The following is a 25414-nucleotide window of genomic DNA, read 5'->3' as shown; positions in this document are numbered from 1 at the left end:
TGTGTTAAATGAAATTATTATAATTTTTGTCCTCGAAGGACAATGTGGGAGTTAAAAGAATACCATTGAGGTTTTAATTATTTTTATTTGTTCAAATAATACCCAGACAATCATATTAATATTTTGATACATTTTAACTATTGTTTTCAATCAAACAACTTATAATTAGCTGGTATGGCACACACTTAGTAATTTATTTATTTTTGTAAAGATTGAAGATCTTCGAGAGAGTAGTATACCAATATGATTACTGGCAATTTAGCTGTTAAGATGAAGATTTCTGAGTCCATAAGTTTGGAAATTGCAAGGGCATTCAGATATTACAATATAAATCTATTAAAGTTAAGAAGTAACTTGTATTTTTTAAAGCAAATAGTCACATAACAGTTCCTAATAACTATTTATATGTAATACCAAAACAGAATAATGCTTTGTAGATCAAAATATGGAGAAAAGAGGACCATATTATCTATTATCTCTATTATAGAACCTATTATAGAGATAATCTTATAAAAATATTAAATGATGAGTTTATAATAATCTCAACACAATTAAAAAGGCTATTACCGCTTTAGAAGGGAGATTCCCTTTACTTGAAGGCATGACTATTGTTAAAAAGCGTCGATATTAAACTAGAGCCATTCAAAGCCAAATTAAATAAATTTTTAGATGAAAAATAAGGTCGTGTTTATCAGTAAATAGTGTCAGGAACATGCTAATTATAAAACGGAATATTGAAATATAAGATTCGTAAGAGTAAATATTTAATATGTAGGATATATAATATAGCTGTGTCATCTCCTGTATATACATCTCTAGTGAATAAACGAATATTGAAGAGATCACATGACGCAATCGGCAGGATCCACATCCAAATAATTATAAAATCGTCAACCCATCAATCTCACGACGATAGTTTGTCAACGAAGAATCCTACTCCAACTTGTTCTATTCTACGTGAAGATCCAATAAAGGAGGACAATTAGTCGAAAGATATTTAAGAACTAGAAAAAAAATAGATAAGGCTCTTTTCATTTGATATAATATTTCCAATTTATTTTAAATATAATATTATTTATTTCGTAAAATATGAAATGTCTATTTACGTTTAAATACTTATTAAGGATATACGCATTGTAAAAGGTTGGGAGACCGATATACACTAATCAAATTTGTTACGGATATTTCTTGTATGGATGTTTTTTGTAAGACTCTTCTGAGTCTTCAGGTTATTTGATATTGATTATTTTCGTTTGATTTAATTTAAAATTCAACTTATTATATTAATATAGAGGATATATCCAAGCTCAGAAAAATGTGATGTTGATATAGGACCATAATAGCAAGGAATGATAAACTTATTCAACAATTCTTGGCTGAGAAGGGGAACATTCATAGAATTGAAATTGCTTTAGAGTCAGAGCTATGGATGATAAGCGAAGAAATATTGTACTTTTATGAAGAAGATAGCGAAGAATATAAAGCTGAATTTAATGCTAAGATTGAGATGGAGCTGAAGATAGATGAATTACGTAGTTAGGTAGGAGAAATGAAGTCTTGAAATAATAAAAACCTGATGAAAAGGAATCTGCTCAGGAAGGAGGAAGGAAGAGAACCTTGGTCACTTTCAAGAAGTGAAGTGTGTGTCCGGGTCAGGGACCACATAATTAAAAGTGGATTTAGTCCTACGCAATTTTGGTTCTCTGCTGTTCCTACTCACCCGTTCACATCATTAGTTAATGGATGTGCAACGGTCTCTCTCCTGGATCATCCCGGTTGGATGAGGGTACATCGAGCAAGATGTCTCCCAGGGACGAGCAGGGTGCTCGGGTCCTTAAAACCTCTATGAGGAGTATTGTCCTCCTTTCTCCGGTGCGCGTGTTGAGAGCTCTATGGAGATAAAATTTTTATGTGCAAGAAAGAATGGTTTGCCCTCGCCTGGACATGGATGGAGCGGATCTATAGGTTGCTGTTCATGGAGAGGAACCTTTGTAAGCACCGCCATGGATTTGGTGCTGGGGGGTGATGTTATGTATTTCATACTTCCTTTCTTGTTCTTATTTTCTTGTATGTTCTTTAGTGTATTAAAGTACTGTGTTTTACCTTTCTTCTTATAATTATAGTTGATAATATTGTAGAGAAAACGCGTGCGAGGAGGAGGGGGAAAAAAGACATATGGTATCATTGTTTAAAATACTGATATGATTATCATCTGCCTGCTTTATTATGATTTTTGAGGGTATAACGTTCTTATTTTCTTGTATGTTCTTTAGTGTATTAAAGTAATCTGTGTTTTACAATTGTAGTTTAAATAGTCTCTAATATTGTGTAAAATAAAATTAGACAATAAATAGTTAGAAATAAACATGATCTTATAAATGTCCGGCGATATTATATTAAGAGCATCAAAAATATTTCCGTTATTAAGTCTTATTAACCATACACATGAAGGATATACACATTTCTTCTTCTCATTTGTCTTTAAACTCCTTTATGAGTCATCACTGGATCTCAACCATACTATAAATAAGATTGACTGTCTAATTATCATACCCAAGTCTTCAAGACACAACACAAAGCTACTACCCCCGTTGTTGTGACCATTTAAGCAGTTGTTTTTGCCTTTTAATGAGTTGTGTATCATAATTCTTGATATGTTTAGCTAAAATAGAATCATATTTTATGGTTAGATTTAAAAAAAATTGAATAATTACTATAAGATAGTACAAAATTCAGAGTTCCATTTCGATATTAGTAAATACTTTTTACTGATAACTTGATCGTCATTTGGTGTGGATGACTCAAAACATATTTATATGTATTTCTATAAATGACATCAGTACCAACATCCTCCATTAATTTAATGATAGTTCCTCGGGAAAGGATAGGTTTACCCGTGTATTTCTCCATACATTTTTTTGAACGTAGATGATTAACAATGGATAAGGTTATATTACATGCAATAAGTATCTTTGTGAGATCAAAGTTAAAGTCTGACTTGATGTATTCATCGTTAACCTGATTTTTTAGATGAATATCCATGCTCTTGATATGAGATGAGGATAATGAGTGGCGTGTAATTCTAGACAGGGGACTAAAGGCACATTTATATCGACAAATCCGACAAACCATCTGTTTCTCATCTGGTAAGTATTTTCCAAATTCCTGGGCCTCCATTTCCAGAAATCCAGACAGAAGGCGACGTTATTTTAGGCATTTTATTCAGTTCTCTATCGACTATCACCATCTAATATAATATTAGTAATATTATATTAATATTGAATAATAAAGGCGGGAATGATAACGTTCTTGATTGATAGAAGCAGATGTACATTATTTAATCAATGATGCCATAATTATTTCTTCTCTTCTCCTTTCTATTCTTACCAAAATTATCACTCACTGATTTTGTTCCGTCTTTGGGCATAATGCCTAAAGAGGGAAAAAATCAGTAGACGGCATTTTGCATGCCATTAAGAAGAAATTACATCATAAATGCTCAATAATTGCTGACAGAGTTTGTTTTGAAAATAGGGATCAACATCCAAATAAATCCTATGATGATTTTTAACTTAATTAAAAGAATGATCTGAAAGGGATGAATTATACATGAGTGTTATTAGGGAACCAATTGTTTCCAGGATTGTAGCCGGATTAAGAAATGAAAAGGCTAGACGGAATACATTCGAAAAGAAAATGAAAAGTCTTGATGATATCGGAGATAATTTGGGCTATTCAACGAAGAGGCAATGAAGACAAAGAGATCGGCGTCAATGGTGAAGAAGAATTTTGAATCAGTTAGACAGAATTCAGATCCTTCTATTTTAAGGGAACTTAAGGACAGAGACCTTATTCAAAAATGTGGTTAATGTGGGTTTTTAAACATAAAATAAATGAAGACTGTCCAGCTTCGAATAAAATTTGTAATATTTGTTGGAGAATAAGTCACTTTTCACGCAAATGTAGGTTAGAAAAATTCCCTAAGTCAGGACTCAGAAAGGCTTACACTTGTAATGTAATGTTAAATATCGTGTGTTTCACAAAATATAATGCTAAACACATATGTTCAACTTAAAGATAGTTTTTCTACCCCATAAAAACTCCAGAACAAGCTGTAGATGACATTTCAATAGATGCTCAAATTTTGACCGTAGCCAATACAAAAAAGGATTTACTTTCAGTTAAAACTCGAGGAAAACAGTCGACCTCTTACGTGCTTTATAACACCCTGGGACAGATATCAGTTCAAAATGTGCCCAATGGGATTAAAGTGCGCACAGGACATTTCGGATTGTGTGGGTGATGAAGCTTTTGAAAGATTGGAAAATGTTGAGGAACTAAGAACTGACATTATAGTTTCAAGTCGAAACATGGAGTGTCATTTTAAATATGTCAAGGAAAGGATATCAAGATGTAGAGAAGCTGGAATTACTCTAAAAAAATAGAAATTCCAATTTGCAAAAGAGAATGTTGACTACATTGGATCAAATAATTCTAAAGATGGAATAGCAACGGACGATAAGAAAATCAAAGCAATTCAAGAGTATCTTACTCCGAGGAATATTATAGAATTGAGAAGATTTCTTTGTATGGATAATCAATTAGGAGGATTTGTAAAAGAGTTGGGTATGAATACTATACCTATACGAGGTCTCTTAAGGAAACATGCACAATTTATATTAAATCCCAATCATGAAGAGGCATTCAGGCGTATAAAAGAATTGCTACAAATTACATGTAGTCTTATCAATCTTTGACACTCAGAAAGAAACTCGACTTCTAACGGATGCTTCGAGAAATTATGGATTAGAATTTGTCTTACAGCAAAAACATGGTGAAGATTGGAATCTAATCAAAGCCGGCTCAAGATTCATCTATGAAACTAAATATAGTTATGCGATGGTCGGATTAGAGCTTTTTGGAGTTGCATTTGCAATGAAAGAACTCTAACATTATTTATTAGGAAAAATTTCATTTTACAAGTTGACCTCCAACCCCTTTTAAGCATTCTTAATTCTCAAACACTTTATAAAATAGAGAATCCTGGAGTTCTTAGACTAAAAGAGAAAACTACCTCATTTGTATTCAAGATTTTGTGAAAAAAGGGTCTACTCACTTTGTACCTGATCCATTGTCAAGATCACCTGTGAAGACACCCACGGGAGAGGATTTAATAGAAGAAAAGGAGATGATATCAGCAGTGAGGACAATCATGAAAAATTCAATTCAAAATGTTATCAGGTTCAAGACAGAGGCTTCGTTCGAGCTGAGAAAGATGGCAGAAGAGAAGGATGAGGAATTTCAGCCATTAATAAACTGTTTTCAAATAGGCAGAAAGTTTCCCTCACAATATAAATTTCTGGAACAGGATGAATATATACAGGATGGACTTATTATATACGGTAAAAGAATAGTCGTTCCTAAATCCTTAAGAAAATCTATAATTGAAAGCCTACATGGCAGTCATCAAGCAATCTTAAGGTAGGTCGTAGATTATTTAACATCTGGATAGACACGATCCACGCAACCTCGTTATTACAACCTTTCAAATGAATAATTATTTTATGAATTAACAATTGTAGAAGAAAAAGAATTAATTCTAATTAAAAAGTGATGATTCATGAACGCGGAAATACAAGGACTTATCCGATCGTTCACTGAAACCCGTAATTTGTGATCTAAGTAAACAATTATGGATTTGTTTAGTGTTCGGTGAAAGATTTTGTCGCAAGCTTTCCTTTTTTGGAGGTGAAACTTGAAAAAGTCCTCCAAACCTCATTGCCTATAATGGAAGAATCACATTGTGCAGATGCCTCTTCACATCAAGATATGTGATAGTGACTTCTGACCGCGTGAATAATTGCATCTATGCTCAAGAATACATAAATTCCTCCAGATCTTCTACAGAATCATCGTATACTTCTACACATAAAAACCCTAGAGTTCTATGAAATGATAGAATAATCGACTAAAAGATCCAGTAAGGAACACATCCATCTCAATCTTAGCATTAAATTCAGCTTTATATTCTTCATAAAAGTACAATATTTCTTCGCTTATCATCCATAGCTCTGACTCTAAAGCAATTTCAATTCTATGAATGTTCCCCTTCTCAGCCAAGAATTGTTGAATAAGTGTATCATTCCTTGCTATTATGGTCCTATATCAACATCACATTTTTCTGAGCTTGGATATATCCTCTATATTAATATAATAAGTTGAATTTTAAATTAAATCAAACGAAAATAATCAATATCAAATAACCTGAAGACTCAGAAGAGTCTTACAAAAAAACATCCATACAAGAAATATCCGTAACAAATTTGATTAGTGTATATCGGTCTCCCAACCTTTTACAATGCGTATATCCTTAATAAGTATTTAAACGTAAATAGACATTTCATATTTTACGAAATAAATAATATTATATTTAAAATAAATTGGAAATACTATATCAAATGAAAAGAGCCTTATCTATTTTTTTCTAGTTCTTAAATATCTTTCGACTAATTGTCCTCCTTTATTGGATCTTCACGTAGAATAGAACAAGTTGGAGTAGGATTCTTCGTTGACAAACTATCGTCGTGAGATTGATGGGTTGACGATTTTATAATTATTTGATGTGGATCCTGCCGATTGCGTCATGTGATCTCTTCAATATTCGTTTATTCACTAGAGATACATATACAGGAGATGACACAGCTATATTATATATCCTACATATTAAATATTTACTCTTACGAATCTTATATTTCAATATTCCATTTTATAATTAGCATGTTCCTGACACTATTTACTGATAAACACGACCTTATTTTTCATCTAAAAATTTATTTAATTTGGCTTTGAATGGCTCTAGTTTGATATCGACGCTTTTTAACAATAGTCATGCCTTCAAGTAAAGGGAATCTCCCTTCTAAAGTGGTAATAGCCTTTTTAATTGTTTTGAGATTATTATAAACTCATCATTTAATATTTTTATAAGATTATCTCTATAATAGGTTCTATAATAGAGATAATAGATAATATGGTCCTCTTTTCTCCATATTTTGATCTACAAAGCATTATTCTGTTTTGGTATTACATATAAATAGTTATTAGGAACTGTTATGTGACTATTTGCTTTAAAAAATACAAGTTACTTCTTAACTTTAATAGATTTATATTGTAATATCTGAATGCCCTTGCAATTTCCAAACTTATAGACTCAGAAATCTTCATCTTAACAGCTAAATTGCCAGTAATCATATTGGTATACTACTCTCTCGAAGATCTTCAATCTTTACAAAAATAAATAAATTACTAAGTGTGTGCCATACGAGCTAATTATAAGTTTGTTTGATTGAAAACAATAGTTAAAATGTATCAAAATATTAATATGATTGTCTGGGTATTATTTGAACAAATAAAAATAATTAAAACCTCAATGGTATTCTTTTAACTCCCACATTGTCCTTCGAGGACAAAAATTATAATAATTTCATTTAACACATTGAAAAATTAACTTTTATTTGCGTAAAATAAATATTATGAATTAAAAGGTTCTAGGGCACATTGCCAAAAGCAATTTTGCCGAATTATATAATAAACATATTTGATGATGATTCATGCTCCAATACTATGTAATTATGATTACCATTCATGTTACTCCAAAATTAAAAGATAATATGTTTAATTATTTGTCACAAATTGCAATAATTAAGTGTTCATTAATTAATAATTTATTGATTCATTTAATTATGATGATGCTTCAAAAGTTAATATTCATTATTGACACATATATGAACACAACACTGTAGTTCGAATCTTTTACCATTGTAGTACTTTGAATAAATTAAACAATAAACAAACACGACAGTTATTCGTTCATAGAGACATTATATCTCTATGGATTCGATCGAATGGAATAAGTATTATATCCGTTATCTATTATAATTCGACATGAGGGATTGTTTGTATTTGAAAAGACTCATTTAGATTTCAGAATTTTACATCGTAATGATCCAGGATGTTTTGGAAGAAGAGGAGGTTGGATGTCGAGAAGCAAACCACTTGGGGTGGCACTCAAAGGTCGGGTCGTAGGAGAGTACGAGGAAATGAGATACGTAAGCGAGGAAGACTGTAAAGCTCAGTACAGTTGGAGCAATCTGGAATCTAAATAGAAGGATAAGAACGATGGTTCTTTGTTTCTTCGTAAACCTTCTTTCTCACACAGAGTACGGAAAAAGCTGCATTACGTAGTCACTCAAGAGACTCGAATGCTCAGAGTTGTGTTTCTAAGACTGTGAATGTATATCTCCATTCGATTTCAAGCTAAGTTATGAGAACCGTAATAAGTGAATAGGGTTATAGGCTCTTTCAACAAATTTGTTTGTATTTTTCTTTACTTCTTTAGCTGAAGTTCACAAATACTAGTCATGTAGAACAGGTATAGCTATTCTATGTTGCCTTGTATTATCAACAAATAATGACAAGAAATTAGAAAAAGTGCAGGCAGTAACCGCTTTCCTCGTCTTATCTCGTAAATATTAACGGATCCGACAAATTGTGCCCTGCCACATCTATGCATTAATTAGGAGGGAATAATAGATATGGCGTATAATGAACGTAAAACTGACCAGAAACAAATATTATTAACCTCATCAATGTGGATGAGATTATTACAATGAACAAGCTAAAGAATGACCTTGAATGGAGATTTTGGTGGCCCTTAAAAGGACCTGTTTTGTACTTAATTGTACCAAAGAAACATCCATGAGGAGATTAAATAAAGAGGTAGCTTAACCTCCAAATCCGTAGAGGGTACGTCCTTGTCTCTTAAGAGCGTAGACGACATCCATGGCAGTTACAGTCTTCCTCTTGGCGTGTTCAGTGTAGGTAACAGCGTCACGGATGACATTCTCTAGGAAAACCTTGAGGACACCACGGGTCTCCTCATAAATTAAGCCAGAGATACGCTTAACACCACCACGGCGAGCCAAACGACGAATGGCTGGTTTGGTAATACCTTGGATATTATCACGAAGAACTTTACGATGACGCTTGGCGCCTCCCTTTCCTAATCCTTTACCACCTTTTCCACGTCCAGTCATGATTGCAGAGATATAGTAACTGATGCTCAAACCGGTAAAGAAGGGAGTTTATATAGCGTTCACTCAAAAAGGAAAAAAATGGAAAAAGAAAAAAAAAGCGAGAGAAGGAAAAAACGGGGGAAAATGAAAACAAAGGAAGACGCCACGCTATAGAATTTACGCGGTTTTTTTTTATCTTTTCCATAATTCTACCTAGAATATGTTTTTATGGAATGGAGAAATTTGCCTTTAATATTTGGTTAAGAGTTAAATCTCAGAAAGTGAGGAATTTTATAATTAAGTTCCCTTTAGAATATCAATGGGTCCATTTGATCTATTTTAATTTAAACATCCTCCTATAACTTATTTACGACTCCCAAACTCTCAAAATTGAGTAACTTGTATCTAATTAACTCTAATTTCAGGATATGGAAAAGTTTTCTTCCTGGCCCAAAGGAATTCAAGTTTTTCTTTGTATTTTGTTTTAATCATTTTTTAAAAATCAAAGTATATGTAGATGCAAGATAGTACTTCAAATTTAATTTTTGTGATGACTCCTTTGATGCACAAAATACAATAATAGTCGAGGGTAAACAGGATACATGGAATTATGTTCAAGTGAATCGAAATATAAATTTTTTTCAGTTTGGAATTGTTGACTTGAGACGACACTAAATAGTAAATACATGAGTCAAAAGTATGCATTTAAAAATAATGATTGACACTAAAAGTTTGCAACGTATTCCATGGTATAATGTACAAGTATGGAGTGCTTCGGATTCGTTACATAAAATGCCCGGATCCATGATTCCGACACACATTATAATTTTTTAATAATATACTTTATAGTCAATATAAATTCTATTGAGTCTATATATATTTAATTTATAGCTATAGGTAGTTATTAGTTATATGTAGTAAATAATTGTGCTATTTATAAAGAAAATATTAGGGATATAAGATATTTAACTTGATGTTACACTTCTTCGCAAGTCTAATTTAATGACATAGCAGGGCCAGTGGCTATGCTCTACCATATATAATAATTTATACTTTAAACGGAATTGCATGGACTATAGAGCACGTTTGAAATTTGTGAAGTAAACTTATAAATTAGGTAATTTAATCAGTTTCATTCATTTAGAAAATAGCTTAACTAATTCTCAATATAAGCCTTCGATTATAAATAAGCCTTGTTCCCTAAATTATAACAATTTTACAGTCAGAGTCGTTACAAATTTTCCGACTCCACCAAAAAGGGCACCGACTCTGCAGCTCTGGTAATGATATGTACTTTTGATGAATTCAATTAATTTCTAGATTCCTATACAACTTCATCATATCTATGAATGAAAGTAAAAATCTAGTTGATTTCTCCAACAGCTACAGAGCATTTTCACTCTTGATATTGGCCAAACAAGTTTATCAACAATGAAAACCCATTAGTGAGGAACTACATAATAGTTGGCAAAATGGGATAAAAAATCTTTGCTGTCTATATTTATAAAAATCTCTCTATTCCCTAGTTTTATTACATAATATGTATGAATAATGTGTTATTAGATCGTTACACAATCTTATTGTCATATTATCGATACAAATTATAACACTTACAATATAAGGAATAAGATACTTTTCGGTCAAATCAAGGCATTTTGAGGATTTTTATAGCAGAAAGTAGTATTCAATGCAAATGTTAGGTATTTTAAATTTGTAAATGCGGTTCACGAGGATTAATGAAAATGTATTGGAAATATACCGATTTTATGTAGTTAAAATATCAATTTTGAGCCCCCAAGATGGCGATTTCCTCAATTAGTGTGCAATTGATCACCTGAGTGAAAACACTCTATTCTTTGAGTAGAGCTAATTTAAATACGATATAAAAAAGGAATTTGGACCTAGGATTCCTCAATATTCTATCATGAAAGTCTGAATTCTGTTCTCACAACCCTAAGAATGTCGAATTGATCAATGCTTAACTGATCGAAATAAGATTTTTATTGGTGTAGATCATATCAGGAGATTTCCAAAGGTACTTATAAGTTGCGAATTTCTCTTATCTTTTTACCTTAGATGCAGTGCACATAAATTGAGAAAGAAATTTATAATTAATTCAAAAATAGATAAGTATGATTTGAAGTTTTATATCTCTGATAGTTTTTGCCGCTCTTTTTCTTTTCTTTTTCATTTCTGGCCCCCATATATTGAAATGAGAGGAGGAAGCTGAGGCTCCCTTCAAAAAAAAAATGTTGGAGGGAGAGGAGGAAAGAGAGAGAAATTCCCTGACATCTGCTTGCTTTATTAGCCCTGATGTCTTGGTGTGGGGTTAGGAGTAGCCAGCAGTAGATGTGTATCTAGATTAAGAGCGCGCGGATTTTTAAAGTATTTAAAGTTTGTGTAAGCGAGAATTCGTGATCATTTCATAATTTGACTGAATTGGTAAACATGGCCCGTACTAAGCAAACCGCTCGCAAATCTACTGGAGGAAAAGCTCCCCGTAAGCAGCTTGCCACAAAGGCAGCTCGCAAGTCTGCTCCTGCCACCGGAGGAGTCAAGAAGCCCCACAGATATAGACCCGGAACTGTCGCTCTCCGTGAGATCCGTAGATACCAAAAGTCTACTGAGCTACTTATCCGTAAATTGCCCTTCCAGCGTTTGGTCCGTGAGATCGCTCAAGATTTCAAGACTGACTTGCGTTTCCAGTCCTCTGCTGTCATGGCTCTTCAAGAGGCCTCAGAAGCTTATCTTGTTGGTCTTTTCGAAGATACCAACTTGTGCGCCATTCACGCCAAGCGTGTCACTATCATGCCCAAGGATATCCAGCTCGCCCGCCGTATCCGTGGTGAACGTGCTTAAGTTTATCCTTGTATGACTTGAACCCAAAGTTTTTACAAACCGGCCCTTCTAAGGGCCACCACTTTTTTTCGAATTAAGATTTACTCTATAAAGCTGTGATTTATAATGTATTGGAAGATGAGAGGAGCTTGATATGTTTGTTAGGGCACTAAAACCATATCTTATAATACGATGCACTAAGGAATATTTCCTCCCGTTGCAAAACTCCTTTATCAAGGTGGCGTAATATTGCTATACACCACACTCTGGGTCAAGAGCGGCTAATAATAATAATGAAAAGAAATATCACTTGATCCCCACGATAATAATAATTTGGAAAAAGTTCTCAAATGTAACAATGTGATGTTACTTGGAATTATTAATATTTTTATGTTGGAATGATAAAAATTTTATTGCGTAGATTCTTGATATATATATTATATTGGCAGTATGAATTGTAAATAATGTAATCCTCCTTTCTGAAATGGAGGGTTAACGAAACTAGAGGGCGTATTTTGGTAGGACTAAAATAAAATATTTTGGCGGCAAAGTTGACCTATTTCTACCACAACGCAATTAAAAGAATTAACAATGTCAGAACAAGCGAATAGGGAGAATTCTCATAAACAAAAGGTTTTGGTGGCTCCGAAAGGAGCCGGTGTTAAGATTTATAATAACCTCAGAGAGGAATTAAGCCTTCTTGGAGGCTGTTCTTTTGGTTGTCTTCTTCACTGAAGCTTTACTAACGGCTTTTTTTGTAGGAGACTTCTTTGGTGATTTTGCCTTAGATTTGGTTGCCTTCTTGGGGGTCTTAGACTTGACTGTCTTCTTCTTAGGAGTCTTTTTAACGGGCGCTTTAGCTTTACTAGCTTTCTTTACGGTTGGTTTCTTAGTGGATTTGGGCATTACATCGGTCTTTGTATCCTTACTTTTCTTTGCAACAGGAAGCTTGAACGTTCCAGAGGCACCTTTACCCTTGGTTTGAACCAATTCACCCTTCTCGACGGCAGACCGGATGGCTTTGCAGATGAAAGGAGCTCTTTTGACCATATCTACCTTGTAGTGAGCAGAGATGTACTTCTTGATGGCTGCAAGGGAAGAACCCTTGCGTTCGGCCAACTTCCTGATGGCGGATTTGACCATCATGGAGGATGGAGGCGCCTTGGATCCATCCTTTGATACCTTAGAGGAGGTTTTTTTGGGAGTAGCAGGTGACATGTTGTTAATGCGAGTGTGAACTTACTATTAATGACGCACCCAGCTGATATGTTTATGCTTCTTATATCCGGCCAAACATAAACTTTTGGGCAGACACGTTCATTAACAAGCGCGCGCGCTTCCAGGAAAATTTCCCCTCTACCACAAAGATGGCATCATCGTCTAAAAGTTGATTTTTTCTCTGGATTTTGCCGCCTAAAACTCTTCAAATTGATTTTTAAGATTGCAATACCTGACCATACAAGACAATGTCATCTTTTTTTTAGTACACATTCAATGCTCCGAATATCCAGTAAAAATTATGAAATTCCAAAAATAACTCGTCTGTTTAAGAGCAATTTAACACTGACATAACTAATTAGAAATGGTCATTCAACTACCATAAATTTATTCATTCAACCTGTACTCGCCCAATACCACAGAAATATTTCGTCGCTTCTCTAAATAATAATCCAAAATCAGGTTCTTGTATCCATACGTCATTTTCAAGTCAATGTGATACTTAATAAACAGTCTTCCATTTTTTCTACAAATCAACTATAAGAGTAATATGTGTTTCAAAATCTTGAGTGTAAATATTGCTATTAAAATGCCAATTTCTTTTCAGGGATCTACGACAATTGAGCATTTATAACTCTGCACCTTATCCAAAGCTCAATCTTCATTTTCATCATACTTTATCTACTACTTAAGAACCCATAATTTATTTATTAAACTCACAGATCTTCACTAGAATAGCCCAGTTATTATTATGTTTTTTTTAATCTTGAGACAATTTGAATGTGAAGCATAATACTTATTCTAAAATAACACCAAATCCGTGTATTTATCCCATAAGTAACACACCTGAAGATTCTGAACTATCTTAAGAAAATTAGGCATATTCAACAAGACATAAACGTCAATTAGATACAAATATCATTTTTGCAAACTTTTTTAAAAGTAAATGGTAAATATTTGTTATATAAAATCATATTATTAAAAAGTATTTATTATTTGTATAAAAATATAATAAATATAGTTTGCATTTCCGAAAATGTATAACTCATTTTTTAGTTTACGACTAAAGAAATCGTCAGTACCAATGTTTAAGTCATAGATTTCCTAATCCCCATGTGCGAGAAAAAAGTTATAACAAAAATAGCAATAAAAAATTATAATTACATTATTTAATATTCACGCAACTTTTGAATATATCAATAACACAAAACTTCTCATACAGAAACATTTGGAAGTGAAAATATATTTTGTTCGGGAACAGGGCTCCTACCCTCGGACAAACTACTCCTCGTCCCTTAATCTCCGACCAACTACTTCCTGTACCCTTTCCCTCCACCTTGTCCTTTTGTATCGTTATTATTGAGAAGTTTAGTTAGTATTTGATAGAGGGCCATAGTAATAAATGAATGTTATGGTTGTTTGGAGCGGTTGTTGAGCAATTACTCTTTCTAGTTTCAATAGGAAAGTAATTGTGAGTTCTATAAATCATCAAAATGTTATACTAAAATTTAAATTTAAACATTTTTCAATTAAAATAGATACTTAGTCTGATTGTTTGGCCATATGTATGACATATTATATACAATAAGTATTTCTAATAATTCATAATCTAATTTCCGTAATCGTATATCAAAAAATTGAGTTTTATTAAGTTAATTTATACGATGAATTTAGGAATCGATTATATTGAACAAGTATGTACGTGATGTTACAATAAATGTGTGAGAAGGGATTTTCGGATAACTCCTTAAATACGGCGAAAAAGAGTCGTGCATATCCAAAATTAATAGGTTAATTTTATCTAATTTTTAATATATATGTTTCAACATTACTATAGTCAAATAGAATTATCCCAAATCTTCTCAAGTAATATCAACGGCATATTTGTAATGGACAGTTTCAAAATACTGCCTTAGATGCATATCATTTTGGATGACCAATTCTACTGGGTAAAATCATATGAATCTTGTACAATTATAAGATTATATTTAGCGTAGTTGTAATTTTTTCTAATCATCTAAGTTTGAACTTTACTTAGTAAGAATGACAACATTTTCATTTAATGAATTATTGTGATTGTTTGAAATTGTTTACTGTTTAGTGCCTAATACATTTCTAATTATATAAATAAAAATTAAATAACTAAAATATTGAAAATGTGCTGTGTGGCAAAGTGTAATAGTTAAATGATTATTCGCAAAAATATCGTTTCATAAATTTCCAAACAAAATCCCTGCAAACGACATATGAATTCGAAGAGTACACTGAGAATAAAGTTAGAAGCCATTAAAATATTCCGTTATTTGCTGTAAACATTTTAATGAAGAAGATTTGATTAAAGAGAGTCGAAACTCTCATACTCGAAGGAAGGTGAAAAGAAAGACTACAGCTTTTTCTCGAAACATTTAAAAAGAAGATGCTTATCCCCATATCTTTTCAAACCTACCTTTATATATATCACTAGAGGTGCATAAAATAGTGATGAGACGATTCCAAAAAAATCAATCATGCTGATTCCGATTCTTTAATATTTTAAATAATAGTCAAAAAATACCATTTTGCTATAAATTTCAAAGAATTACAATTCGTTGCCTTAGAATGAAAATAGGTTATCTGGCAATTTAAAAAAAATGAGATAATAGTATTTAAAGATTTAGTAAGCAATATCGCAAGTTCTTGTTCACAAAAAAAGTATTTTTTAAATTTGTATACAGCCTTGCCAAATAATGTGTATAATTATTATGTAGTTATTGCATGATAATAGGCTTAAATAAGGATTAATTAAAATCACATAGCCTGTTTCATCCCACAGTTTCTTTTGATATTTAGAATAAAATCAGTTTATCTGTTAGTGCATCGTCAAATAAATTGCTACTCACTGCGAAACAATTATATGTGCCGGGATTAATTTCCGGACCTTTTTGGCTTGATTCTATTCAGTACTGTTATTTCAGCGTAGTTTTTATGCGACAGCCATCCCCTTGTATATTTTCGCTTTAAATCAAATTTAAATACATAAAGTAGCTTGGATTTAGTGAGGATTTACTTTGACCTCTTATTGATTTTCAAAACAATTTTTGACAAATAATGTAGCTTCATTTTACTCAGTCATGAACACTCAGTGTAGTACAATGAAGTTCATTATGAAATCATATCAGTATCAACGAGCTACATAATTATATATGATTTTTTCCATGACAACTTTATCAGCCTCGTTCATGAATCGTATTAACGATCTGATGTTGTCAGCTTTTTTCTTTGATAACATTTTGCACGTTGACGGCTCTTGAGTTGGGACAGTGTTTTGATGAGGTTTACTCTCGCTCGATAGGTTTTCAATACTTTGACACTCGATACAGATTGTTTTCGATCTTTGTTTATCTCCAAATCCTTAACTACAGTATATCCAATTTTTTCATACATGGGAGCTCCCGCACACTAAGCTTTATAATAAAAAAAATCGTTTGGTCGGAGCATTACCACGTACATATCCTGACGTGAAGATTTGATTAACTTAAAAAGGCGGACAAGTGAGACTAGTGAGTGGATCTCTTTGTGACACAGAGCACACTCGATATTAGAGTGTAAGTTATCAAAATCCTGGATATTTGAATGTCCAGGGTCACAGTAACGGTGAATGATAGATTTGATCTTACTTTTCGACTCGATAAATAACTGAAGGGCAAAGCTCAGAATTTGGTTTCGATTTTGAGCCACGCAAGAATCAGACCAAAGTATCATGTTTTCTGCATTGGGATACTTTGGTAAGATGTTATTTAGAAGATGAGTAAGTGCACTCCGATAATTCCCAGATCGTCCATAAGTGGTGTCCACCCAAACAGCCAAAAATGCAACTTTAGTTCTTGCTACCATAGCTGTTAGATTGTAGCAGTTGAGTTTTCGCTTATAAAAAGCTGAAGAGACATGTGTGGAATGTAGAGCAAAAAAACAAAAAACAAAATCAAAGCTGATTACAAGAGTTTTCTGGTCATTGTTAGCTTTGGCAAATTTCCTGAAATTAGCTGCTTCATCCTTGTCGTCGACATGTTTTTTTGTGCTTAGATTTAATGACATCTGTTTTTGAAGTCTCAGGTATGACATCGAACTCCGTACACTTATAACGCAGATCACTCTTAGGCTTATGAAACCCGATGTTGTATTCAGTAGTAAATATTTGGTTGTTCTTCCACTGTTTTAGTGTAGGGAGACTTTAACCCGCCATCTTCTTCTGATACAGGCTGTATATTCTCGGTACAGAGATACTTCTGTCCAAATATTTGCGCGGGGCTGTGCTACGGCAATAATGTGATTCGACACAAGGGAAGGATTCAATGTGCTCTCGTACCTTTTGCAGTAGAACACTGGAGATCGTGTTGGATGGTTGATGGGTGACTTCAGGGGTAGGGCTACATAAACATTCAGTTTTTTTCTGGCAGTATTTTCAGCTTCGAGTGTGATAGGGAGAAAGTACAGAGAAAGAATTCCTAACCAAACTTCTTTTGTGCACCCTTGAAAGGGGGATATTTCCATCGACATTTCTTCTTGCTTTTGAATTGTAATCGGCTCTCATTGACTAGGCAGAAGTTAATGTGGCGGAGTAGATGCTGATCTTTGGCAGTTTCGAACTCTTTAGCATAATACTCTTTCATGATTACTAGATGGCATATCCTTTGAGATTTAAGCTTAAACATAATCCTTATTCCTTTAGCAATTGCAACATTTCAGTACTATAGTATTATATTAGTAACTAACATTATTTTCTTTATTTAAATAGTATTACAACTTGAAGTGAATTTACTGTTTAAAATTTTAATATGTATTCGTATTCGATATATATATATATTTTTGAATTAATTTCCCCTCTTTAAGGTTAATATGGAAAAAAATAAATATATTAGCTGTTTAAAAACATCTATTTTTCCACATATTTATCATATGCATCATATTAATAAACATCAATAGGACTAAAAACATATTGGTTATAAGTTATATCCAGACTATAGTAAAATATTGATTTGTAGACTATATAAACTGTTGAATTAGGCTTATGGCTATAATTAAAATAAATTAAACTAATTTTTAAGTTAATCTTGGATAATAAATTATGAAAAATTTGCCAGTATAAAGTCTTATAAATTTTACAAAATTTGGATGTCTATCAATATGGAGTGAGACATGGCAGGAGACATGCATCTTGTTCATATCTGACTTAAAATTAGAAGCATCAGGATTGGATTCAATTTTATACTTTAAATAAAGCTTCAAAGTATTATTGTCAATACAGTTTTTCTTATGCTGTTGAAATGCGAATTTTCTAAAGGCTTGAATATTACTTATGATAGACATACTATAAATTTAATATAAGTTTCTATTTTTAAATTTGATATAAGTTTCTATTTTTAAATTTGATATAAGTTTCTATTTTTAAATTTGATATAATTTTTATTTCATTTTTAGTCAAACTTCGGTAATATCCATCACAATTATACATTTAAACAATATGAGTTGTCGTTTTTTAGGGGGTTTTGATGATGACGATGAATTTGATCTTTGACGTCCTACATAATATTGAATCCGATTCTTGATAATAATAATTTTGTAATTAAGAAGACGATTTCAATATTTAGAGGATATGGAAGTTTAATATTGTAATATCATGGATCCATATCGTCTACTTTTCTCATACCTTTATTGAGAGTTTTACCATTTTAGGACAAACATGATCTAGGATTGTCATTCAACCTTGATAAAAAAGAAGTGAGATAATGGATTGTAACCATTCTTAACAATACGACATTGGTTGGAAGGTTATAATTATGGTTATGGTAAAAGTCCTTGTTGGACTAAGACTATAGTTTAGGATCCACTCCAAAGTAATTCTTGGGAATAACTTCACAATAGATACAGGGTAGGAATTGTGTTAACTTTCTATACTACACTCTAAGAGCTGTTTACAGCTAATCCAGTGTTTGTAATGACAACTAAGCTACTCCTCTCCAAAACATTCTTAAATTCTCAGAGGTACCAACTAAGTTTTGGTGTTTCTTTTTAATGCATTATTTTTTACTCTGTATATCATAAAAAAATAAATCGTCACTCAATATCTAGTTCAGGGAACACTGAAATGAATATAGAACGACATATTCTTTTGGCATGGGCTATTTTTACTAGAGTGCAAATTGATTTTTCATATTATTTAAGTAAATGTAGTAAATTGAAACTTTAACTACTCATAAGTCATTACTTAACCTTTTTAAACTACTATAAATTAAATTTTTTTTATTGACAACTTAACACATAATTTTAATTTAACTTAATTTTATAATGAAACAATTATACTATGTACAATATACAAATGACATTGAAGAAAAAAAGGAGCTAATTCACTATTCGATCTGATTTCAGCTTTGAATTTATTTTAGTATTAGAATAATTTTTGCAAGCACTTTTACTATTTTTATTTACATGAAGATGGCTGTTTGCTTCAGACACAATTTTTTTTTTTGCTAACATATTAAACATTTTTGATGCAATTTAATTAAAGAAAGTGCTGCTAAGAAGATTATTATTACTGCATGAAGATATTTCAAACCATGCTGTAGTTTGATTAGAAGTAAAAAATCTTCATACACCTTTTACAAAAAAAAAAAAAAAAACATTTCTTGGAGTAGCCATAGATAAAATAACCTTTCGCCTTTCTTTATTTGAAAAAATATGTTGTAACAGTTCATAGAGATGTCCTCCAAGAAGATACATTACATCACTGGGCTTTTTTAAACCACCTCTATTAATTTCAATAACAAATGAGTCTACTTCTTGATATTTACCCAATTCATCTATTGATAAAGTAATATCTCCGCCCGAAGATAAGAACTTGGTGCAGCAATCCTGATTTGACGTTTTTAAACTAGAATGGGTGATATACCGACATACAAAATAAATGAACAGCTCGAAAACTTTAAGTGAATCTAATTTCATTGTAGAATTGGAAGACATAAGGCTGATAAATGTTCTTCACTTGCATAATTAGACTCCTTTTTTACCGACTAAAATTGATGCAATTGATGATATTGATAATAAAAGTAAGCTAACACGAATTTGTTTTTCAGCCTAAAAAAACTGTAGACAACTGATATAGTAATTTCCACCAGCAAGTTGTCTATACCACCCAGAACGCCTTTCTATTGGGTCCGAATTAATTGTACGAAGAAAAATAAACTTAACTTTATTTTTAATGAAATAATATAAAGTCCTATGGATGTTTGATTGGCGGCATGAAATGTCTCTGAAGATAAACCACCTCCTTTTTTCTTTGAGAGTGTCTCCCATTTTTTTAATTCCATTCTGCAAACTTAATCAAGAAATCAATTTGTTCCCGCTCATATACAGAAATTGGTTTTAAAGAATCGTCTTTCTTTTGGACGTACATAGTATTAGAGTTCTCATTTATACAATTTCAAAAGCGCTTAAGAATACCCATAACTTGTGCTGTTTGTTTGAAGCTTCTGAATTGATCATCTTTCCACACATTTTAATCCCTGGCCTAACTATGTATAACTCATGTACTATTGATATTTTTTGGAAAAAAAATATCAATAGTACACGATAAGTTACATAAATTCCTTCAGATCTTCCTCGGAATCATCGTATACTTCTACATTTAAGAACTAAAGAGTTCCATAAAACTACAGAATAATTGACTGAGATACCCAGTGAGGACCAGAGAGAGTTCTCATCCTCCAGCCACAGCTCCTTCTTTGAAATTATTGAAAGTCAACTCTAAGAAAACTATTCCATTAATAAGAGTGCTTCAGTTTCCTGGATGTATATAACGCAGAAATCACTCATCTCAATCATATTGAATTTCATTTATAATTTGGACTTCGTGATATACGCTCCATATGGGTAATTATATAACCTGGACACTTTAAGCTCAAGCATGGTTGCTTTATTACTACTGAGTACTGAGTCACTTGGGATTGGAAATAAGTGGAACATGATTCTAGACTGGTAAAGATAATGTGCTTCTCTTTTCACGATATTTTGGTCTGGAAAGTATATTCTACTCTGTTATTACATATGAAAAGTTATTCAGAGCTGTTAAGTGATTATGTGTTTTACAAAATATATAACAAACTTCTTAACTTCTGTAGACTTATATTTAAATATCTGAATGTCATAGAAATTCCTAAACTTATTAAGTCGGGAATCTTTTTCTAAATAGCCAAATTGGAATATTCAACACGAATAAATAAACTATTAAATGTTTTCTTTACTAGATAATTATAAGTTGTTTTACTGAAAACAATAGTTAGAATGTAACAATACGAATATTTTTTTATTGATTAAAAAAATAATAAAGTTTCCATGATATTTTTCAAAATTAACATTCCCTATTGATGAGTTCTCCGTTATTTATTTATTTTATCTTATTGATTAATTTGGTGTTACTTTGGACATGCAAATGCTATTTTGTTATTGTCAGGCGAGTAAAAATTTCAAAGTCCTTCCTATTATTAGTTGTAGAACTATTATTGGTCTGTATTACAAACTATTGCAAGCTATATAAAAATGGAAAAATCATTAGAAAATTTGATTTCCCAAGTATCATTCCAATTTTTACTATAATATATATCTCTTTCTGGAGAGATAAGTAAAAATCAGAAGGCTTATTCAATGCTTCAGTTCTCTTAGCAAAATAAACTCTGTATCAACATAAATAATAAATTAAGATGTAGTTATAATTTATTTTTTTCCCATGAGCGTTTCATGTTAAGAAAAAATAATATTAACTTATATTTAATTTATAATTGATTTCTTCGATAGAATTATTGTTTTTTTTTATTATAAAACTATACCTAATATTAAGATAATGGTGTATATCCTCTATCCAAAGAAAATTAAAAAATATTCACAAATGATTAGATGCAGTTTTTCAAACTTACAACTATAAGGCAACTAATACTAATAGTTGTCTATCCGATTATATTCATAAAGTAGATAGATTTTCACCTATTTTTTTTATTTATCATACCTACAAGGGTATAGTATGAAAATAAAATGTAAATCCCCCTTTATATTGTGCCAGGCCCAGTTTGCAAGTAGAAAATCTTAGATTTTGAGTTAGATTCCTTGTAATCTTAGAGTAAAATACAAGTTAGGTCTTCCACACATATGTGACGTCATTAAAATGGGATGCAAAACTTCTGTCAGATTATAAAAGTCGTGAGCGACACACCTTTACAATACAGTACCTTGGTATTTATGAAAAATAATAAATTATGAAATAGTCATGACGTATCAAGGGAGAAGAGGGAATCGACAGCTGACAACAAAATACATTGGATAAAGTAAGGTAACGCCGTGAGTACTTTTTCATGAAGGCATGAAAGGAGTCAGATACTTCAGAATAAACGGAATCAAAATTTTTTGATGCAGAATAATTTCAATACTCTGGATGAAGGTGTTAAAAAGATTCAAAATGAAGTAATTCCCGAAGAATTTATAATTATAAATTTATAAGAACACTCTCACCTTCATTTAATTAGATGAGGATCTAGACATTCCCAAAATATGGGCCACCCTAGTAATTAAATCCAACCATATTGTTCTAAAGTCAACTTTAAATAAATTAGAGGATATATGATTTTTCATGAATGATGAAACGCTTCAATTTCAGATATCCTTTTTTATAGAGCAAATCCTCTTGGCAATTATACCCCCAAGTAATCGTCACTATTCCTCATTTCTTCTTGGAACTTCATCAATTTGGCAAAGGCTATCTCCTTCTTTATATCGGGAATTGATTACGTCAAGATTGCTTTGTCTTCCCTCAATATCATATCTACGTAGAATCACAGGAGAAATGAAAGTAGATCTTGAACTTTTTCAAAGTGTCTTTTATTATTTAAAAAAGCGCATTTACTACAACTTTATATTCATGATTTACGAAGTTATGTTTATTCTTTGAATATTAATGTAATCATATATATTATTATTTACTCTCTTGTTTTCCTCTTGAGTACACAAGAAAAAAAAATCAAACTTGCTCTTTCCTTACATCATTGTTCATAGCCAATGATGTAAATCCAGGTTTTTTTGAGCTAGGCCGTTAATTTGTAATATAAATAATGAATTTTCTTTTCTTTGGCAGTTGTCATTATTATTTAATTCCTGAGTAGTGAAAATCCTTTCTTAATTAGATTCAATTATATTCAAAACTTGATTGAACATTTTTGCGTGCTCATAAAGGATAGAGCGTTACCCTCAGGATTTGTTGTGGAGTTAAAATTGTAAGTCCTTGTTGGACTCGGTAAAAGATGTCTTTGTTACACAGGGGAAACATAAGAGGGGGGAGGGATTTTGTAAAGATGATCGAATTTATCTATGAGCCCAGAATCCAAAACTGATCTCAGCTTTTCTCTCAGTCATCTGAATTCTGAAATATTTGGGGCTATATTAATTTGGGACTATTATCGTTCAGAGTCATTTTTACTCTTAAAACAATCCCCAAATTAAAAGTTAATAAAACTTATGTAAAAGTGTTTTCTATGATTATAATGATGAAAAACAACACTCTTCCTTAGACCCTTATAACTTCATAATAAATAGTGATGAGGAATATCAAGGCATATATTATAGAAAAATATTCAATGAATAATTTAAAAAAATATGCATTTCCAGGAATTTTTGTTCCATTTTGTAGTGATCCCATTTTTTATGGGGGAGTATTATTAAATAGTCGACATTTTCGTCATATTTTCGTCCTTTTTCAATGCCAATTTCATGAAGTCATACCTCCTTAAAGGAAGATCGAGGCAATTGCAAGAATATACTTCAAACTTGATCATCCATCTCAAGAGACGTTCGAATTCGAATTCCGAATTCTAAGAGGGACGAAGGAAACAGAATTCATCCGAGGAAAACCACCAGACCTCATAAGGCAATAAAGTGAACTCCTTCCTTGGAAATGAGATACCAGGATCGAAACAGCGATTAATTCACGATGAGTAGATAATTTTAATATTTCAAAATGCGATCACTTAAAAAATACAAAATGAAACAAAAATCCCTGGAGATTCATATTTTTTAAATAGATTTTATTGGATTCTGCACACAAAGATAAATTCCTTTGTTTTCTTGAATTCGTTTGAACAAAAGGAGTGTTCCCCTGTGTTATTCTTTAATTCTATAAATCATCAAAATTTTAATTCTAAAATAAAAATATTTTTCAACTAAAATTGCTACTTAGCCAAATTATTTCGCCATAGGCATGACATATAAGCTTCCATAAATATTTGTACTTAATCCCATGACAAAAAATGAAGTTTTAGAAGTTTATTTTATATGATGAATTTAAATATCGATTTTTGAAGGAGAATATCCATGATATTATGATAAATGTTAGATAAGGGATTTTCAGATAACTAATTAAATACGGTAAATAGAATTAATAGTCATGACTATCAAAATTAAATATTTAAATAGGGAATTATATCTAATTTTTAATATATGTATTATTTCAACATTACAAAAGTCAAATAGAATCTTCCCAAATCTTCTTAAGGATTATCAACGGCATATTCTTAATGAAAAGTTTCATAATACTGACATGGATGCATATCATTCATATCTCATATTTGATGAAATATATTAAAACTTTGTATTAGAAGAGACGGATAAAATAGAAAATCCAACTTTGTACCCACCACGATTGGAACTTTTGAAGGTTCAAAGTATTAATTGACAAATGTATTAGGTGGTAAATATGATTGGAAACCTGCAATTCGACTTGATCTTACTATCAAAGACTCGTGACTTGACTTTGCCTCTACAGGTAATTTATAATGAACTAAAGAAAATAATTTACACTATAAACTTTATATTATAATTATGGGCTTGAAATGTCTTTATTTAGTTATAAATGAATCTGAGGACTCGATAAAAGATTGAAATTGACGGTGATAGTCGTCCAAGGGGGGTGTTAGGAGCCCTAGAACCGTTTGAATAATTAATATTATAATGGCAAGGATAGAAAAATACCAATGATGCCTAATGACGTCATTTCATAAGAAATTTTAAAATTAAATTTTACATCTTTCTATTTTTAATTATATCATCAGTTTTATCCATCTTCGTCATCTACTCTGTGTTTTGGGATTTAAGACATTAATATTTCAGAAAATAAAGTGAAGGGTATTCGTCTCTTGTAGTAGGACCACACTTCTCATCCAAGAACTCATAAAAATTGCCAGCGTATCTATTTCAAGGAATTATAATCTCAAGCC

General features: G+C 31.7%; 4 protein-coding genes across 4 annotated transcripts; 2 read left to right on the top strand and 2 right to left on the bottom strand.

Annotated features, from left to right (window-relative positions):
• The first annotated feature begins 4250 nt into the window (after positions 1–4250).
• LOC139905555 (uncharacterized) lies at positions 4251–4950 on the top strand. The gene is made up of 3 exons (XM_071888960.1): positions 4251–4413; positions 4501–4700; positions 4765–4950. Exons 1-3 carry the CDS (start codon positions 4251–4253, stop codon positions 4948–4950), a joined length of 549 nt encoding a protein of 182 aa, XP_071745061.1.
• Positions 4951–7698: 2748 nt separating this feature from the next.
• Positions 7699–9127, bottom strand: LOC139905336 (histone H4). The gene has a single exon (XM_071888245.1). The coding sequence runs from the start codon at positions 9090–9092 to the stop codon at positions 8781–8783; it is 312 nt and encodes a 103-aa protein (XP_071744346.1). The 5' UTR covers positions 9093–9127; the 3' UTR covers positions 7699–8780.
• Positions 9128–11485: 2358 nt separating this feature from the next.
• LOC121118411 (histone H3) lies at positions 11486–11991 on the top strand. Its single transcript, XM_040712991.2, has one exon. The coding sequence runs from the start codon at positions 11520–11522 to the stop codon at positions 11928–11930; it is 411 nt and encodes a 136-aa protein (XP_040568925.1). The 5' UTR covers positions 11486–11519; the 3' UTR covers positions 11931–11991.
• A 303-nt stretch (positions 11992–12294) lies between these two features.
• Positions 12295–13127, bottom strand: LOC121118410 (histone H1, sperm). The gene has a single exon (XM_040712990.2). It carries the CDS (start codon positions 13125–13127, stop codon positions 12600–12602), a length of 528 nt encoding a protein of 175 aa, XP_040568924.1. The 3' UTR covers positions 12295–12599.
• Between the last annotated feature and the right edge of the window lie 12287 nt (positions 13128–25414).

The sequence above is a fragment of the Lepeophtheirus salmonis genome, chromosome 5, assembly GCF_016086655.4.
Source record: "Lepeophtheirus salmonis chromosome 5, UVic_Lsal_1.4, whole genome shotgun sequence".
Taxonomy (NCBI): domain Eukaryota; kingdom Metazoa; phylum Arthropoda; class Copepoda; order Siphonostomatoida; family Caligidae; genus Lepeophtheirus; species Lepeophtheirus salmonis.
This window is presented reverse-complemented; position numbering and strand designations above follow the sequence as displayed.

Coding starts and splice junctions, on each gene's coding strand:
- LOC139905555 (XM_071888960.1), top strand. CDS start 4,251: ATGTGCCCAATGGGATTAAAGTGCGCACAGGACATTTCGGATTGTGTG. Junction 4,414..4,500: donor CAAGGAAAGGATATCAAGAT/GTAGAGAAGCTG, acceptor ATAATTCTAAAG/ATGGAATAGCAACGGACGAT. Junction 4,701..4,764: donor TAAATCCCAATCATGAAGAG/GCATTCAGGCGT, acceptor TTTGACACTCAG/AAAGAAACTCGACTTCTAAC.
- LOC139905336 (XM_071888245.1), bottom strand. CDS start 9,092: ATGACTGGACGTGGAAAAGGTGGTAAAGGATTAGGAAAGGGAGGCGCC.
- LOC121118411 (XM_040712991.2), top strand. CDS start 11,520: ATGGCCCGTACTAAGCAAACCGCTCGCAAATCTACTGGAGGAAAAGCT.
- LOC121118410 (XM_040712990.2), bottom strand. CDS start 13,127: ATGTCACCTGCTACTCCCAAAAAAACCTCCTCTAAGGTATCAAAGGAT.